This window comes from Dipodomys spectabilis, unplaced genomic scaffold (genome assembly GCF_019054845.1).
Source record: "Dipodomys spectabilis isolate Male_0828 unplaced genomic scaffold, ASM1905484v1 ptg000112l, whole genome shotgun sequence".
Lineage (NCBI taxonomy): Eukaryota > Metazoa > Chordata > Mammalia > Rodentia > Heteromyidae > Dipodomys > Dipodomys spectabilis.
This window is the reverse complement of record NW_024870789.1, coordinates 1,158,639-1,178,653: the sequence shown is the minus strand read 5'-3', so window position 1 is coordinate 1,178,653 and position 20,015 is coordinate 1,158,639. Positions and strand designations below refer to the sequence as shown.

General features: G+C 43.3%; 1 protein-coding gene across 1 annotated transcript in view; it reads right to left on the bottom strand.

Annotated features, from left to right (window-relative positions):
- Positions 1 to 14,576, bottom strand: part of LOC122114863 (spermatogenesis-associated protein 31A1-like) — a 34,745-nt gene extending 20,169 nt beyond the window's left edge. The window contains exon 1 of the mRNA XM_042688125.1: positions 14,338 to 14,576. Coding sequence (XP_042544059.1) covers positions 14,338 to 14,576 — 239 coding nt within the window. The remainder of the gene's footprint in view (positions 1 to 14,337) is intronic.
- Positions 14,577 to 20,015: the final 5,439 nt, after the last annotated feature.

Sequence of the window (20,015 nt, the reverse complement as noted above, 5' to 3'; positions counted from 1 at the left end):
AAGCTGAGGATTGACCTGAGCTGAAACTTCCAGGATAGAGTTGGGACTTAGGCACTTGTAAATCCTTGACACATAAGCTGGATGGTCTGATACTGGGTCAGTGTGTGCGTCCCTGTACTAGGTATTACTCTTTTATAGTTTACATGATGGAATTGCACCAAACAAAAGATCTGTTATGTTTGGTAAGCTCATGGGCTTAGTGTCTGTGGTATGATTTTATATATTTGCACATGTGATTATTTATTGGCACAAATTATTTATCAGTTCTTGCCTCATGCTGTGCCAATGGATATTCACTGTTGATGTATGCAAATAAGATGTAAAATTTTTGTTTCTTTTTTTGGGGGAGGCGGTCTGGTCGTGGGGCCTGAACTCTGGGCCTGGGCGCTGTCCCTCAGCTTTTCAGCTCAAGGCTAGCGCTCTACCACTTGAGCCACAGCACCCCTTCTGGCTTTATTCTTGTTTGGTTCTGTGGCGCTGAGGAATCGAACCCAGGGCCTCATGCATGCAAGGCAAGCGCTCTACCACTGAGCCACCTTCCCAGCCCTGAGATGTAAAATTTTTCTATCTGGCAATCATATTCATCTCAGGTTAACCCTATTACTTCACAAAATGATATAGATCAAGTGTAGGCCTTAAAGCTGCTGTTCTACACATTATACAGAAACACAGCTGTTTCTTGTCACTGTGACATCTGGAAGGGCCTTGGTACCTCAGCGGAAGATCGTGAGTTGTGTTTTTCTTGGTTTTCTTCCTTAGCTTTTCAAAATTTACCTACAAATGCAAACTTCATGTTGGCTCTGTCAACTGTGAAGTGCCCAATGAGCAAGCCATGAAAATACCATTGTAGGGTCCTTGATTGCCTTCCAGCATGAGATGGAGCATGGAGAGAAATCAGTCAGTACTTACTAGATTTCTTCCTGAATGTTCATCACAGCCCTAGAGGTAATATGTGGAAAGGCTGTCTGTGTATGGGGCCCCCTGGGCTTTAGAAGCTTGCTCTGTGCAATGGGAGCTTCTAGAAGTACTTTTATTTTGAATCCTGGTATTTAATTCAGCTAAGGCTTCTGTGAATGGGTGAGAAAGGAGGAGGTGGGGGGCAGTGGAGAAGCAGCCTAAGCCACTAACAATAGTCAAGTTGTGGGACCAGTCTTTTGTGTGAGGTAACCAAGTAATTACAAATGCTGGACTCCCTTTGGCTTCTACATGGAACGTTTCTTTTTTCTTTTTGAGATAGTCTCCCAATGTAGCCTTGACCTGGACTTGAAATTATAGTCTTCCTAGCTCAGCCTCCTGAGTGCTGGAATTAGAGGCATGCTCCACTACATCTTACATGGACTTTACAGATCTGCAATATTTGATAAGACTAGCAGAAGAGCTTGAGAACGACTGGTCGGCACTGCTAGTGAGTAGGAGGCAGCCATTCACCTTGCCCCTTTTAGAATGCCATCAGTGTGCTTTGTTTGGTTTGATGTTATGCTGTGTTATGTTATGTTATGTTGATGTGATGTTAGGTGAGAGTTGGCTCCCAAACTGCCTTGAGCTCCACAATATTCATCAGTCCAATGCTTATATATTTCCTTTTCTCTCTTTAATATTTTATTAAGTTTTAGAGAAAGCTTGTTTGACTCTGGCATATGTAGATAGCATTTCTAAACCAGTCCACTGCAGCTTCCTTACCTGCAGAGACCTGGGTTTACCTGTGGCTGTGGTTCCTGCTTCAACAAATGGCCCCAGGCAGAGGGGACTCAGCTGGTTTCTTACTTTATTAGTGAATTCAGTCAAGCAGTTTAATTGGCAAGCTAATAGCCACTCCTCACCATAGGTTCGAGGTGAAGTGTTCAAGGTTGATTAATTGCAGTTGTGGAAAGCTGCAGGGATGTGGGATATAGGGATATGGCTGCCCTGTGGGAGAGGCTGCTTCCAGGGCTACACTCTGGGAACATGCTGAACCTTTCATTTCTATGCACTCATTTGTAGGGCTTCCACAGAAAGATGGACATGTGAAAAAGAAAAGAACAGTATCAATAAATTATTGAGGATTGTAATACTAACCAGTAGGACCGTGAGAATTTGGAGCATTTAGCCATTTCTCATCTAATATTTCAAGTGTACAACTTCCAAGGACAAGAAACTGTCAAGCCTAATTTCTAGCTTTGTCCCCCGCCCCATGGTAATATTGACCTCAGGGAGGCCAGAGCTCTATTGTAATATTTTCATTCCTCATTTTATCCAGTCCTGGCAGTGAACTCAAGGCCTGGTCACTATCCCGGAGTTTTTTTTTTTGTTTTGTTTTCTTTTTCTCAAGGCCAGCACTGTACCACGTGAGCCACAGCGCCACTTCTGTCTTTGTCTGTTTATGTAGCAATGAGGATCACACTCAGTTCATGCATGCTAGGCAAGCATTGTACCACGAAGCCACATTCCCAGCCTTCATTCCACATTTTTAACTTTAAATAGTAATTACAAAATTGTAGTAGGAATTTCAGTCAAGGCTATGTACTCTCAGTCAAAACCCAACAGACTTCCACCTACCAAATGAGGGGTGTTTAGGCAGAGAAGAACAGGGAAGGACGGTGTTAGATAAGTATCAGCCTTGTCATGAAAGATGAAACTCTGTCATAGAATGGAGAACACTGGGAAATCTGATTCCTGAAGCAGTGTGGGAAGGATGGTGTTAACAAAATGTGGAGTCTTATGAGTAAGATTGGTATTAATACTAATATTAATAATAAGATTGGTAGTAATATTAATATTGTTACTATTAAGGACAAGATAATATTGTTAATATTTCGCCACTTGTCCCTAGACACTTGCCTGTTATGGCAACTATAGCTATTAAGAATATTCAGTTCACCTGGCAATTACTCAGAGAGTAGACTGTATGTGTTCTCATAACACATACACTGATTAGTTTGGTTGAACCTTTCCATGAGTCACGCATGGATCAAAGCATTGAATAGTACATAACAAGTTACACAATTTTTATTTGTCCAGTGAAATAATATTATCTCCATATTAACATCACAGTTTTTCTCAAAGTACCATGGAGAAGATAGGTTTTTATAAAGCATACAGAGTCTGGTGTTGGTAGTAACACTTGTAATCTAATTACTCAGAAGACTGAGATCAGAGGATCATGGTTTGAAACTAGCCTAAGCAGAGAAAGCCAGGAGAGTTTTATGTCCAATCACCATCAAAACAAAAAAGCTAGATGAGGAGCTCTGGCTCAAGTGGTAGAGCACTAGCCTTGAGCAAAGAAGCTTGGGGCAATGCCTAGGCCTTGAGTTCAAGCCCCAGGAACACACACACACACACACACACACACACACACACATACACACACACACACACACACGCACACACACACGCACACACATTAACAAAGCAAATTGATCTTTATGGAAATTTTTTTTTCCCTCAATCCAACTTTTCTGCAAGTTTAAGTTGTTTCCAAATAAAAAAAATAAATAAAAACAAGCCCTTACAAACAACTAGCATCACAATCCATTTAAGAATGGGCAGTGGGTTTTGTTTGAGGCAGCTTAGATAGGTTTCTATTGTCCTCTATCAGCCTTCTAGTGCTGGGGGATACGCGCAGGTACCACAATGTCTGGCCTTATTTGAGATTCTGGAACAAAGAAGTGGTTCTTGGATAGGGCAAGCAGGGGGACACACAAAGGGAGAGAGGGCAAATGAGCAAATGCAGTCATTATATGCAATGTACATTGTGTAAAATTTGAACTCTGTAACTTGAGGATAGGGATGGGCTGAGGAAAGATGGTGGAAAGAGTGACATTGATCAAGATGCACCGTGCTTCTACCCTGACTTATGGAACTGAAACTCCTTAAGGGATAATTAATTAGAAAAAAGAACTGCATCATTGCACTTAGCAACATTTTGAGTATTTGAACACAGATTTTTGTTGAAGCAAATGAGTAGATCTTAGCATCTAGGCTCTAAAGCTTACAGTTGCTTTCTATTTTACTAAGCACACAGCTATACCTATGTGCAGGGCTATGCATAGAGGATGTAGTTGAGAAATGATGTCTGTACCTCCCCAGTAAAACTCCACAAGTCCTGATGTAGGTGCTCTTGCACTTCCCTCCTCCCTGTCAGGTACCATGTCAACTATCTGACTTGTCCTCCTCACTTAAACATCAAGGCTTGGATGTCAATGCTAGCAGCTCATGAGAGGCTCTCCCTTCTTTCTAAATAAACAAATTAGTTCTGGATACAGACCCACAAATTAGGCATCAGAGCCCTTGGAAACAGTATTCAGATTTTGCTATATTAAGGACTGTTTGGAGGACAGTACTCTTTTGTAGGCATTAATTACTTGCAAAATTAATTACTAGTAAAAATCAATAATTTCTAATTTCTTAGTTTATAAATCAGAAAATTCAGGTACCGCCTATCCTAAGGGATTATGGGCTCCACAACCCAGATTTATCCAAGCTTCAACTGGCAAATAATTTGGAAATAATATTGTGCAGGAAATGGAAATAGGAGTTTTTTCTTTGTTGCTATTCTTTTCTTTTCTTTTGTCTTCTTTTTTCATCTATGTATCTAACTATGTATGTATGTATGTATGTATGTATGTATGTACGTGTTTGTGTGTGTATGTATGTATATGTGTATGTATGTATGTATGTATGTATCTATCTATCTATCTATCTATCTATCAATCTACCCACCATTTCTTTGTTGAAAATGGGGCTTGAATTCTGGGCCTGGCCGCTTTTCCTGAGCTCTTCACCTCAAGGTTATGCTCTACCACTTGAACCACAGCACACCTTCCTATGGGTGTATTGGTGATAAGAGACTCACTGCCTTTCTTGCCCTGGTTGGATTTGAACCGAGATCCTCAGATCTCAGCCTCCTGAGTAGCTAGAATTATATGCATGAGCCCCTAGCACATGGCTTCCTTTATTTATCTTTTTTTTAATTAAATTTTTTTGTGTGAAATGCTGTACAAAGAAGTTACAGTTGCATGAGCAAGGTAAGGAGTCCATTTCTTAACCAGCATTGTTGCCTTCTCCTTTGTTTTCCCCTACCAGCCCTTCCCTCCTACCCCCACAACTCCTCCCTCTCCCACCAAGTTCTAAAGTTCATTTTCAAATTAGTGCCTTGTACATCTCATTGTTACAATGTGTCAACCTGTATACCTATTTAAGCATTTTGTTTTTTCCCTTCCCATTCCCAAATTAGAAAAATGTGTATCCAAGATGCAGGGCACCTGAACCAACTACAGTGAAAACAGAGGCTATACTATAGGGGAGGAACATACAAAAGAAACAAAAAAAAACCACATTGTTCATTATAAATCTGTTTTAAACAATAGCTCTAAAGAAAATAAAACCACTTGTTTCCCTATTTTGGAGTTCATTTCACTTATCATCATCTTATATGGTGATATGTACATAGCCTTTGACCATTTCTGCTTGTTTCAGACATACATATATAAACTAGTTATTGCAAATGAGGGAAACCATGGGACCTATGTTTCTTTGGGCCTGGCTTACTTCATTTCATATAATTTTTTCCAAGTCTTTCCATTTCCTAACACATGGGGCAATGTCATTCTTTCTGATGGAGGCATAGAATTCCATTGTGTATATATACCACATTTTCTTGATCCATTCATCTACTGAGGGGCATCTGGGTTGGTTCCATATCTTAGCTATAGTAAATAAGGCTGTAATAAACATAGTTGTGCTGTTAGCTTTAGTGTTGTTGTAAACATTTGGGTAAATGCCCAAAAGTGGGATTGCTGGGTCATAGGGGAGCTCTACATGAAGTCTTCTGAGGAACCTCCATACTACTTTCCAAAGTGGTTGAACAAGTTTACATTCCCACCAACAATGAAGTAAGGTTCCCTTCTGTCCACATCCCCTCTAGCATCTGTTTGTTATTAGAGTTCTTGATTTTTGCCATTCTAACTGGGGTGAGGTGGTATCTTAATGTTGCTTTGATTTGCATTTTTTTTATGGCTAGGGAGGTTGAGCATTTCTTCATGTGTCTATTGGCCATCCTTCTTTCTTCTTCAGAGAAGTTTCTCTTTAAGTCTTTAGCCCACTTATTTATTGGGCAGTTGTTTCTGTGAGGATTTGTTGTTGGGGGATATAATTTTTTGAGTTCCAAGTATATTTTAGATATGAAATCCTTGTCCATTGTATGGCTAGTGAAGATCTTCTCCCAATCTGTGGGCTAGCTATGTCCTTTGCCATGCAGAAGCTCTGTAACTTCATGCAATCCCATTTGTCCAACCTTTCTTTGATTTGTTGTGCTTCTGGGTCTCTATTAAGAAAATTTCGTATATTGAACCAGCTTTGCATCCCTGAAATGAATCCTGTTTGATCGTGGTGTATGATTTTTTGGATGAATTGTTGAAGTCGGTTGGCCAAAATTTTGTTGAGAAGTTTTGCATCAATGTTCATCAAAGAAATGGGTCTATAGTTCTCTTTCTTTGATGAGTCCCTGCCTGATTTTTGGATGAGGGTAATGCTGGCTTCATAGAATGTGTTCGGTAGTGAACTTTCTCTTTCAATTTCATTGAAGAGTTGGAGGAATATTGGTGTGAGCTCTGCTTTGAAGGCCTTGAAGAATAGTGGGGATGGCGGCGGGGGGATCCGGTGGGGGGGGAGGCTGGGAAGGGATGTGAAGGGTAAACAAAGGAGGAGGCTGCAATGCTTGATAAGAAATGTACGCATTAACCTGCCCATGTAATGTAACCCCTCTGTACAGTATGTTCACAAAAAATAAAAATTAAAAAATAATACTAATAATTAAACAAACTTATAGAATTCATAAAAAAAAAAAGAAAATTTCGGCCTGTGCCAAGGAGATCTAGGGTTTCTCCTATTCCATCCTGTGATGTTTTCAGATTGTTTGCTTTGACTCCGAGGTCTTTGATCCACTTGGAGTTGATTCTGGTGCAGGGTGATATATCAGGATCTAGCTTTAGTTTTCTACAAGTAGTTGACCAATTTTGCCAGTATCATTTACTGAAGAGGCTGTCTTTCTTCCATTCTATTTTTTTTTGGCTCCCTTATCAAAGATTAGATGGCTATAGTCTGTAGGTTCATTTCTGGGTTTCCAATTCTATTCCATTGGTCCTGAGGTCTGTTCTTGAGCGAGTACCAAGCTGTTTTGATTACTATGGCATTATAGTACAGTTTGAAATTTGGTATTGATATTCCTCCAGCAGTTTTCTTTCCGTTGGATTGAGGATTGTTTCCGAGGTTTGTTTTTGCTATTCGGGGTCTTTAATTGTTCCATATGAGTTTTTGGGTTGCCTCTTCTATTTCCTTGAAGAATAAGGTTGGAATTTTGATAGGTATCGCATTGAATTTGTAGATAGCCTTGGGAAGTATTGCCATTTTCACGATGTTAATCTTTCCAATCCAGGAGCATGGGAGTTTTTGCCACTTTCTAAGTTATGTTTTGATTTCCTTTTTCAAGTTTTTAAAGTTTTCATCATAGAGGTCCTTCACTTCTTTGGTTAAGTTAATTCCTAAGTATTTAATTTTTTGTGGGGCTATTACAAATGGAGGTGCTTTCCTAAATTCAGCCACACGTTTCTCATTGTTGGCATACAGAAAAGCCATTGATTTTGGGGGCTTAATTTTATACCCTGCTACTTTGCCAAAGTTTTGAATCAGCTTGAGTAATTTGGAAGTGGAGTGTATGGGATTCTTTAAATACAAGATCATGTCATCTGCAAAGAGCGAGAGTTGTATTTCTTCTTTCCCTATTTGGATATCCTTTATGTTTGCATTTTGTCTTATTGCTGTAGCTAGGCATTCTAATACTAGATTGAAGAGAAGTGGAGAGAGTGGACATCCTAGCCTCATTCCTTAGTTAAGAGGAAATGGCTTTAGGTTTTTCACAATTAAGTGTAATGCTTGCTGCAGGTTTGTCACATACAGCCTTTATTGTATTGAAGCATGTTCCATGGATTCCTAATTTTTCCAAAACCTTCATCATAAAGCGGTGTTGGATCTTGTCGAATGCTTTTTCTGCATCTATTGATATAACCAGGTGGTTCTTATCCTTGCTCCTGTTGATGTGATGAATAATATTAGTTGATTTGCATATATTGAACCAGCTTTGCATCCCTGAAATGAATCCTGTTTGATCGTGGTGTATGATTTTTTGGAAGAATTGTTGAAGTCGATTGGCCAAAATTTTGTTGAGAAGTTTTGCATCAATGTTCACCAAAGAAGTGGCTCTATAGTTCTCTTTCTTTGATGAGTCCCTGCCGGGTTTTTGGATGAGGGTTATGCTGGCTTCATAGAATGTGTTCCGTAGTGAACTTTCTCTTTCAATTTCATTGAAGAGTTGGAGGAGAATTGGTGTGAGGAATAGGAATAGAGTTATGTGGGAAGACACAGGGAGAGTTAACTTAACTAAGTCCTAATCTCAAAGCAGAAAATAGGCTGGATAGGATGAAATTATAGAGAAAAGAAGAAGAAATAGAAAGGAGGAAAAAAGAGACCAGAAAAAATACAAAAGTAAAAATTAAAAATATTATGCAGAAACGAACACAAAATATTCAGAGAAGAACATGGATATAATGAGAGAAGGGGAGGGCTATAAAGGTGATGTGAAAAACTTACTAATAAAAATACTTAAAATATTATATAGGTTTAAAGAAGTAGTACTGCTATTAAGGAATTTAAGTCTAAGAGGTTTTGAATTGAGTAATAAATTTGTGGATTGTGTGCACAATGGGGTTAAGGTCTAATAATCGACTACAGGTTTACGTGAGGATGTGCAGAACAACAATTAAGTCACATAAAGAAGAACGAAAGAGAAGAAAATTGTAAATGATAAGAAAGAAAGATAAAAAGATCTGAAGTTCAGCAGAGTTAAACAAAAAACAAAAAAACATTTTTTAAAAAGAAAAAAAATACATAAAAATGCACACATATATATACCCCTAAAATAAAAATTATAAGAGGAAAAAAACTTACTAGAAAACAATTTTTTCAAAAAAGGTAAAAATTAAAATTAAAAAAAGTCTTAGAAAATTTTTTTTATGAAAGGTACGAAAAAAAAAAGGAAAAAAAGCCTTTGTGTTTTTTTGGGAGGTGTCGGAAAAATCCTGTATCTCCCGTGTGTCCTTAACCAGCCTTTTGTTGGAATCTCTGGTCTGCTTGTGGTGTTTGTTTTACCTGTGGCTTGGTTTGGTTTCTTAAGTCAGTTTGTTTGAACAGGCAGAAAAATGCTCTGCTTTACCCAGGATTTTGTGATCCTCCTCCCAGGTTAGTTCAATGGGAGGGAGATCTGCTTTGAGTATCACAAAAGAGGAAGATGGCTTTTTCCTCAAGTTTGGAGATGCTGTGATGAGGCTAGGTTCTGGGTAGAGTTGAGGCCTTTCAGCAAACAGTAGCTTTTCCCAGAAGCTAGTTTGTTAGAAAGTCACAGAGTCCAGCCTGGAGCCACCCTCAGGGTTTATGTTTACTGAATTTCAATTGATTGTCAAGGCTGCTAAAGGGAAGGGCAGCCTCTGGCTCTGATTACTCAGTGAAGAAAGCCACTCCTGGGGCTGGCGCCCAAGCTGGGTGACTTTTCCCTGGGTGAAGCTGAGTCTGGCAGTCAGCTTAGGTTCTTGTGACCTGCTAAATGACCGTAGTTTTCTTCCAAGGCCTGAGTTGAAGCTGGCATCTCCACTGAGCTTTGTCATTATCCAAGATGGAGATCTCTGGTACTGGGGGGTGGGGAGGGGTGGCCTTCCTTCCTCTGCTCCCTGAGAAGGAGTGAGGATGTTACGCTTCTACTCACACCGAGTCTTGTTTCCTGGGTCGTCTCTGGTCTGCGAACTGCAGGGTGAAGATGTCTGTTCCTTGTCGGTTCTTGCTGGTGTTGAGTAGAATCTGCTTGCCCGCTGCGTCTGGCTCCTTCTTCCCAGACTCTCTGTTTTGCAGGTATGGCAGCCACGGCTTCCACCACCACCGCTGCCAGCACAGCGGCAGCTGCTGGCAAGTGCTCAGATCTGTCTCCTTGCCTGGATTTTCCCTCTCTGGCCTAACTCTCTGTCCTGTGATGGCACACGTGGTGTGATTCTCTGGCTTAGGACTGTTCACTGGACCTCTAAAACTGCTTTCTATGCAACAGCTTGTTTAGCCTCCAGATTCTCCTCTGCCATTTTCCTAAAGACCTAAAGTTTGTTTTTCTGACATAGACTATGAACCTCTTATTTTTGATTGACCCCATGAAGCCAAAAGTAGATCTGTGGATCAATTGATAGGTCACTAGCTTTTAGCAAAGAATAAGGAAAGATAGAAAGAAAAAAAGCAAGCAAGAAAGACAGAAAGAAAAAAAACAAAGAAAAAGAAAGAAAGAAAGAAAGATAGAAAGAAAGAAAGGAAGAAAGAGAGAATAAGAAGGAAGGAAGGAAGGAAGCTGGCAAGGAAGGAAAAAAGGAAGGAGAAAGAAAAGAAAAAAGCTCAGAAACAGAGGGCAGACACTGAGTACCACATATACATTCATTAACTTCAAATCACTTATGGCTCATTATGTAATGCTAGGTAAGCAGAAAGCTGAAATCTGAGGACTGCAGTTTGGGGCCAGCCTGAGTAGATAAACTGTAGAAATTCTTATCTCATCTCCCATTAATCAGTCATAGGACAAAGGTTAAACTATAGATCAATGGCAGAGCTCAAGTCTTGAGTGAATAAGCTAAGGAAGAGCTTGTCGTCCTGAGTTCTATCCCAGAAATGACACAAAAATCAACATAACTCCTAACTTGAAAATAATGTTAGAACAAATAATGCTTTAATGTGTTGAAAGTTTGTGAAGAAGAACATTATTTTCCTTACTGTTTATGCCCAAATCTTCACTTGCCAGCACTAACCATTGTACTAAAAAAGTTAAGGCTCTGCTGCTGATTTGGATTTGTTCTATGTCTCAATGAAACCTTAGATTATGAGCAACGTATACTTATTTACCTTTTGCATTTCTCTAATAGTAATGAGCTTATCAGGAAGCAAGTATCCACATTGATAGCAAACTGAATAAAGCTCAGTAGGGTAAGCTTATATCTCTTTATTCACCTGTGTTGCCAGCATGGATTTAAAAAACTATATCCCAAAATAAATATTCTGTGGTTGTACTAAACTGTACTCAATAAAATTTCCAAGAATCTGGATCAATTTGCATCACAATTGGCATATGCAGCAGGATTCAGAACAGGCCAAATGCTTCCTCATGCCCCATAGCAGGGATGATTGCAGGGGTGGGCAGCAAGGACCCTGTGGTACCCCATGACAGCATCTCCCTACAACCCCAAGGATAGAGGACATGCAGTTACAGCAGTTACAGGTAATGTGGACCCAGGGGAAAATGTTGACCGGCAGAGCACCCCAGGAGAGACAAAATGGGGTCCTGGCTGCCATCTTTCTGTCACTGTCAGGTGAAGCTGGGATCTAGAGGGCAGCCATGAACTGCCTGGGCCCATGGGTGAGGTGACACTGGGAAGATGGGTAAGGCTGGGCTGCAGGGAGTAGATGCCATGAAAAAGCAGCTCAGGCCCAGTACAGACTTGATAGTTCACTGATTTAGGAGAGAGAAATTAAAGGAAACTAAGCCAGAGCTGAAAAATAGCAGCAGTAGCTAGAGTGCTACACCATGGGTAGGCACCCTTACTTGGCTGGACAGTGACTGGGTGAGTGTCCACCACACGTAGTGGGAGATGTGGCAACACCTGAGAAAGTTGATACCAAACCTGTGCCTCTCAAATCAGAGGAGGACAGCAAGGCAGGGTGCAAAGGGACCAGGAAGAGGCAGGGACCCAGCAGGAATACAGGGGACTGACCCAGACCCGCACAGAGGGAGCCTGAGCGGGTGTCAGAGGGCTGTACCACCTCCATACCAGTTGATGCAGGGGGAAGTGTTTGAAGACATCTTGGACTAAATAGAAAGTCCTCTCTCTCTCTCTCATAAAAAAGATGAGCAAGTAAATAATTCCACCATGCCATTCTATTGATATACACTATAGTATATATTTCTCTTACATTATGCATAGTGGTTTGGCTAGGGAAACCTGATTGACACTCCTCCTAAGCTGGGTTAGTACCTTGTGGAAGGCTGCAGTCTCCTATTTCTCTGGTGACATTTTTAAATGAATTTTGTGGTGCCTGTTAATCTCTGTGAGTGATTTCACTGATTTTTCTGTTCCATTGTCTCTTGTCATCATTGGTCTAGAGACGTTCCCTTAACTCCTCAATTTCAGCAGGGTCCCTTTCCATGAAGTACTCCCCTGACTTTTAAATCTGATCCCTTCCCAGAGGCAGCAAGTTATGTAGGGATAGTAAAAAACACCTCCTCCAACCTTGAGTGTCATTGCTGTCCCTGGAAATATTATTGTTAAAGAGACCCAAACCTCCAGTCCCAGAATTGCTTGCATCATATCATGGCAGCAACCAGTTTAGTGAAACAGATTTGAACTCTTGGTCTCTGCAGGGTGGCCATACCCTCCTTCATTAGAGAGGGAAAGGGTGGCATCATTCTCTACTTCTCCATAAAGTCCACTGAACTGTGCCAACTAAATATTTTGAATTTCACATAAAGTGGAAGCGTGTCTTATTTACACTAGAGATGAAAGTAAAACCACAATGATTATAGTAGAAAGAACATTGTATTATAAATAACATGTCTACATTTTCTATCTATAATATCTATACATTGATGATATCTACACATTGCCCTGCCCAATCAGTAGCACTGTGCTTTCTCCTCTTTCTACAAATGCTAACTACAAACAATAAATAGACACAGTTCCAAGTGCTTCAAAAGTTATATCCATGTGCTCTCTAATGCCCAGGATGCTTTTTCTGTATGGAGTGGCATTTTAACTGGGCAGGTCATTTATTGTCTACCCTTGAGTAGTAAAGACAGAGTTCTAGAAGAGGCCTTCCCTCTATGGTGTCTGGAGCTAAGCTTTGTTGTGAGCCACACTCACTCTCAGTCAGCCTTGACAGGAGACTCTTCAGTGCAGCCTACTAAAGGCTAGAATGAATAAAAGGCAGGGAGGCTATCTCCTGGGTCCCTTGAATTCTCTAGGCAGGATGATAGAATTGAATGTCATATAAGCTTGGTAAGAGAGTCTGCAGAATCCACAGGCAAATGTGGTAGTGACCTGCACCAGAGAAAGGTGTCAGGTCAAGACTCGTGGGCATTCCTCTACCCTCAGGAGCTGGCCCCTGAGGCACTTCCGGGAGTCCTGGATGATAGGACACTGTCCAATTTCAAGTGTAATTGTGACAGAAGGAGGAGACTATAGATATGTGATTCTGAGTGTTACCTGGACATGAGCAGAGTGGCAAGTACAGTGTGGCTTGTGGACTTGAGTTTGGAAGTGCTTATTCCCAGGCCTGTGGTGGACCACAGCAATGTCAAGAGAAGCCAGGACATTCAGAAGTGCTCCAGTGTGGCATCCAGTTCTAGGGCCTTTCAGAAACTGAATTTTGGAACTGGATTTTGGGGATCACAGTATGGATATAGAGAAGGCTGGCACTGGGAAGAAGGGGTATGGAAAGGGCCAGTGTCATCTTTTCTGGACTTCAGAGGATTCTTTGATGAGGCTCCTGTTGAAGTTCATGTGGGAGCTAGATGAGCCAGTCAGCTTCCTGTTACTGTGTGAGGCCACTTCCAGAATAGCCCCACTGCTGTTGTCTGGGCAACACTTGGCCTGATCCAATGGTGTGGACTGGGAGCTTCCACTGGTATTGAGGTTAGTTTTCTGGGCATTACAATTTTATAGATGGCATGTTTACTCTACAAAGAAAGAAGAACCAACTTCTGGACACCAATACACTCTGTGATTGGTGCCTCAGTCAAGGATCTAGGTCCAGCTACCTTCCTCCTTCCTCAACTAAAGGTCCATAGAGACATGACAGTGAGGAAGTGAGAATCAGAGAACAAGGACTCTCAGCCCAGGAACACGGTTGGTCATGGAAAGGAATCACCTGGATATCTGGCTCCTGTGTCCCATCCCAGCATGTTCCCTGGCCCCTGCCCACCAAGGCCCAGGAACTTTCTTCTTTCAGACCTGGCCAATGCTGAAACGCTGCTTGGTATTAAGGCTTTTGGTGTTAGTCTGGGTCTGGAGCTCCAGTGCAAGAGACAGGTCATAACTAAGGAAAAGTGTGGCTTTGAGCTGAGAGAATAGCATGCTTGGGCCCCTCCTAGTGTCTGCCTGAACTGTAGAACCTGATACCAGTTCCTCATTGGCCTAATAGAGCGTCACAGTGACACAGGTACAGACCTAGGCTCTCAGGACTCCATCATAGGGACAACCCCACTCATGTTGCCCTGTGGTTCCAGCTCACCTGGGCTTCTCGCTGAGCTGCTCTAGGCTCTTGAACCAGGCATCACACTGTTGTTCTGGTGTGAAGGTATAATAATTGCAGGTGGTCTTTAGCTGCATCACCTGCTCCAAAACATCGAATTCCTGGTGAGGACAGGAGAGGATGGAGACATGACTGGGCTGTGCTGGGGAATGGATTTCTGCTCTCTGCAATGTGAGCCCCTCATCTTCCTCCCACCCAGGTTCTCCTTGTTTGAACATGATTGCTTACACAGTCAGTCTCTGGATGCTCTCCTTAGTCGCACCTCAGACACCCAGCGTTCTGCTGGAGGTGCCTAGCCTCTCTACCAAAGGTCCACGTAACTCCAGTGAATACACCTGATAATCCAACCCTGCTATGGGCATCTACCTGTGTGGACAGTTGTAACCCACCTTTCTCAATTTCTGGAAATTAATTACTCTCTCCTAAAAGGCAGACAGGAATGTGGTTAGAGATGGCCCTCCTGCCTACTTTGGATATTCTACCGCTGGGAGCAGGACAAGTATACATGGAACAGGGTGAGGCCAATTTGCAGAAAGGTACTTTCCCCTCCTAACTCCTTCCCTAAGGACTGAGGTTCTGGGACCCTCTTGCCTAAACCTATGAGAAACTTGGTTTTCAGGACAGATGGCTTTCCTAGACCACATGCTGTGTGTCTTTCAACCTTGGCTATATTTCCTTTTCCCCAGCTAGCCAGTCTTGAGGAATTTGCTGTTCCACCTGAATATCTGCCTGTGTCTCTATGGTCAGGCAGCTCTGAAAGTAACAGGGAAAAACGGGTGCAGTGTTCTGCTCAGAGAGGAGAGAGAAGGCTCTCAAAAATGCTAGAACTAACACCTCAGCAGGGGGACTTTACTAGCCCCAGGGTGGCAACTGTGCCCTGACTACTCACATCGAGGAAGTCCTGAAAGGCAGTGCCAATCATCACGAGTTCTTTAGGAATATTCCTAGGTAGGGAATAGTGTCCTTGACTAGCAACTGTAAGATTGGTAAGGGTGGTAGTTTAGGCCCATGGATCCTCTCCCAAGAGGTGCTCAGCCATCCCAAGCCCCACAAGGGCTTCGTTATTAGAGTATGCTGGGGATCATATGGCAGTTCTTTGTTGAAGTTCTCGCTGGCAGTTGGAACTCCAAACCGCATCTGCATCAGGTTATGTCCCATACTGGCATTAAAGAACCCCAGCTGGTGTAGCCTGTGCCACCCAGCTTCTCTATAGTCCTGGTTCTGGTGGGTCCAGCACCTCTTCCACAATGAAAACAGGGCCAGAATGCTGAAGACATGGAGCCCATTTCTCAGAGTGCATATAGAGGAGTGGGGAAAAGGTAAAAAGATCTCCAGGGGAACTCTCTTGTCTTACACAGCTGGGGCTTTGGGCACAGTTACTCACGAACTCCTTTGACAGCCTCAGACATCTCTTGGCCTTCTTCTACTTGGTGGCAACTATGGAAGTGTCCTGCCATGATTGGGAGTGGAGTTCAAGAGGTCTTTCTCCTATCCACAATCATCCAAGACCATGAGCACAGAGTTCCCTGGTTGTCTGTGACAAAGGGCTTAACACCTGGCAAGCCAGTTCTAGCTCAGTTTCTAGCTGAGTTCCATTAATGTGGGATCTCAAGTGAGGAATCTGGCCTCATTGTGACTGTTTCCTCTTCTGCAAGGTGTGTGGGAATACACCTGCCTCAGAGGGCTGGGAGTACTCAGTATCTTCCCCCACCAGTGGTGCTGTCCTGATTAACACCAGCACCAAGGCCGTTTCTGAATTCTTGAACATCTCTTTCTCTATTGGACCTCATCGTCCCTTGTGAAATAAACCTAAACCTCCTCATCTCTTTATATGCCAGATGAAAATAGTGAACAGAGGGCTGGCAACTTGTCCTGTGCTCTGTAGCTATACAAGGGGAAATATCCTTCAGCCTCATCAGGCTATTGACTAAGGTGTTGTCCTCTAGCCCCTTGGTGTGTGCCAGGGTGCCTAGAGTAATTGAGGCTCAAAGAGAGAGGAAAACTGAAGCTTTCTGCCTGGCCCAGGTGCCGAAATCTTTGTCCTTGCATTGGCCCAAGTCTAAAGCCATTTTATTCTATCCCCACAAATATTCTACCATTCTCCTGTGGAAGTCAGTTCTATTATTACACTTGAATTTGGGCCTTCTTCAGGATCCCTGATGTGGACAATTATGCCCTATGACTGAGGAAATGAATCCTGCTTCCTTGTTACATAGTAGCGGCTAGAGAGTTTAGGAAAGACACTCAATGAGATGATCATTCCCTTTTCATTTTTAAAGCATCTAGGCTCTCCACAGATGTGTAGTACCTACCACGGCTTTTGTGTGATCAGCAGCAGCTACTGCTTTAGTTAGCCAACACAGTGCCTCCCACATTACATCCAGAGCCTGGATGATTTGGCTCTAACTCAATAACTTCCATGTCCATTTGGCCCCAGCGCAACACTGAGAACCACACTGGCACTGCAGAGCAGGAATCTCCCCAATGAAGTCCATCCAACAGTGACAGCAATAGAAGCCAGCATTCTAGGGGACTGGTGGGACCTGTGTCTTGGCAAATGGACTCAACCACTCCATTAACACAGTCTGCCAATATAAAATCCCAATAGGAAGCAAGACACCCCAATCTGGGTTCAAGTGTCCTCCAGAGATACCCTGTTTTCCTGCAGTACAACTATTGTGAGGGGCCTCTTGGTCACTGCCTAAGCAGCCTCCTCTCTCCTTACTCCAGCTGACACAGAATTGAAATTGTTCAAAATAATTTCAGAGAACTAACAACAAACACTTGTCCTCCCCTCACCCAAATCTCCTTACCTTCAATAGCAGTTCTCTGCACCTGGCCTGGTTATTTTCTTAAGAAATTATGACGACAATTTCTGAAATCTTCGGAAGTTATCTCTACAGGAGGAGACAAGAGAAGGTGACAGTTGGAAAAATGAGGGGGGTGTGGAGGATGAGAGAATGGATCTCCATTTTGTTTTAAAACCAAGACTTCCAGGTGCCTGCACAAGAGTGTCCGAATACATCTTTTGAAACTTATCGATACATAGGCTTGGGGAAAGTACTTGATCCTGGAAAAATGGGCGGGGGGGTATATAATTTCCAATATGCCATTCTGCTTTGATTACAAAAACGTAGTGTGGGTGATGCCAGCCTTTGTGCCGGCACAGCTCCTGCAGAGAGAGGACCCACCTGGAAACCATTATCCAGGTCCTCTCCAGGATGTGGATGGAAGAGTTTCTGCTGCAGGGCAGAGATGATGGCAAACACGGAGCAGAAATCCTCAGCACTAGGCACTCCTGGGCCGAAAGACTGAGATTTGGATGATTCTAACACCAGATTTTACTATGGTTGCTGGCTTAGCCTCTCACAGTTAGGTTTGGGGGAGATCAGGGCGTACAGCAGGGAGTATGGGACAAGTAGGCAGGATTTTATGCAGCCCAAGATCTGGGTGAGCACAGAGACAGTGAGTGGCCTGCTAGAGGAAAGATTGTCTGTTGGAATGTGGGACTCGATCCACACAGGTCTCTGAACACAGTCAAATCCTGAGGATAAAATTTAGAATAGTGAGTCCCTGGTCGCCCCATGGATCATACCTGGGCCACCTTGATCCACTGCTGCACCAGAAGAGCTCTGTCTGGGGCCCTCATGATGTGATCCCCAAGACAGCTTGTGATTACACAGGATGACACGCTGTTGAAGTGTGTGACGTTGGCCCAGACGGTTGGGGCCAAGTGCTCCTTGACCTTCTTGTCACTCTTAGACCAGATAGAGCCCAGGCATTGGTAGGGCACTACTTTTTGAATAGCTCCTGAGGAAGAGAATGGTGTCACCTGGCCTTGTCATAGATTACAATGCCAGGTGCAGGCTGGGATGACACTAGTAGGAGATGGAGCTAGGGAAGTGCACATGGTGACCTGAGCCTGTGGGAAGCACTGGGTCTGGTGTGCTGACCAACTAGAACACCCAGCACTTGAGTGACATAGAAGAAAACATAGGCGGGAAAGTGAGAGTTGTATTTTCTCTACCTAATCCCAGTCTATCTAATTGAAATTAGCTCTGTCTTCATGGCGCTAACCAGCAGCATTTGCCCTCACATAGCCACCACATGCCTGTCTCCTGGTGCATCATGCAATGTCTACCTCTAAGGCCAGTCTTGTCTTCCCTAACCTCTGATAAAATAGGTGCCTAAAACGTCCTCATGCTGGAGAGAGTTCCTGGAATGAGGATGAGCTATAGGCCTGGCTGCCCCTGGGAGGGGAGTGGGTCTCATCTCTTTTGATTACATGTCAGAAATTTGCTCTGGCATGGTTAGGTATTGTTGAGCTGGGATTTAGACAAGGTCGTGGCCCCGGGAAGAAGCAGCTACAGAACAGGCAGCAGAATAGAGCAGGTAGCCCATCCTCCCTTCATCCCTGCCTAGGACCTCACCACATCCATCATGGTGAGTTGCTTGGCCACCAGATCAGGAGGAAAAGCCAAGAAATCCAGCTTCTCCTTGTTCATCCAGTTCTGTGAGGTACCACAAGAAAGACTTGAAGGGTCTCCTGAGAAAGCTGATGCCTCCTAAGGCTCTGAATCAATGGAACCTGGGACTTCTGGGTCCAGCTCTGAAAGACGTTCTGTATATGGCTCAGGCTCTTGACCCTCAACAGCATCTGGCTCCAGCTCAAAGCAGGTGCTGGAGATGACTCTTATTCCAGCTCTATACATTGGTTCTGGCTCTATACATTGACTCTATACATTGGTATTGGTTCTGCTGCTGAGCTCGGCACCAGAGCCAGAGAGGTATTAGACTCTAGGTTGCAGTTAGTTGATGAAGTTTCTCCTGCTGAGCTGGGTACAAGAGACACAAATGGAGTAGTTTCTAGTTCTGTTCTATCTGATGACCGTTCTCCTGCTGAGTTGGGAACCAGAACTACAAGTGGAGTAGTAGGCTGTAGGTCTGAACTAGCTGATGAGGATTCTTCTGAGCTGGGCACTAGAGCCACAGATGGAGTAGACTCTAGGTCTATGCTATCAGATGACTGTTCCCCTGTTGAGCTGGGCACCAGAGATACAGATGTAGATTCTAGGTCTGAGCTCGCTGTTGATAGTTCTCCTGCTAAGCTGGGAGCCAAAGCCACAGTTGGAGCACGATGTAGGTCTGAGCTAGCTGATGGTGATTCTGAACTGGGCACCAGCAGAAGAGATGAAGTAGGCTCTGGGGCTAAGCTAGCTGATGATGGTTCTTCTGAGCTGGTCCACAGGTGGAGTTGGCTCCAGCTGTGAAGCTGAGGCCAATTCTCCTGCTGGGCGTGCCATACAAACTGAGGCTTGTGCTAAATTTCAATTGAGCTCCCACTCAGAACTAGAGCCTTTGACTCCCACTGGGCTAGGCACCAGAGACGCAGATGGTGCTAGCTGGCTCTCTGAATGTGACACTGGTTTTCCTGTTAGGCAGGGAACCACAGCTGCAGGTTGGGTTGGCATCAACTCTTCGTAAGGATTTTGGGCTGGTGAAACACCTGGAAGAGCACATAAGATTTTTCACATTACTGCAATGCTCTAAGTGTTTACAAAGGTAGAGAAGACACCCTCTGCCCCAAAATTTCCAGTTCCTCACTTTCAATAGGATACCTTCTAAAATGCCTCCTACCCCCTGTGCCTTTCAGGTTG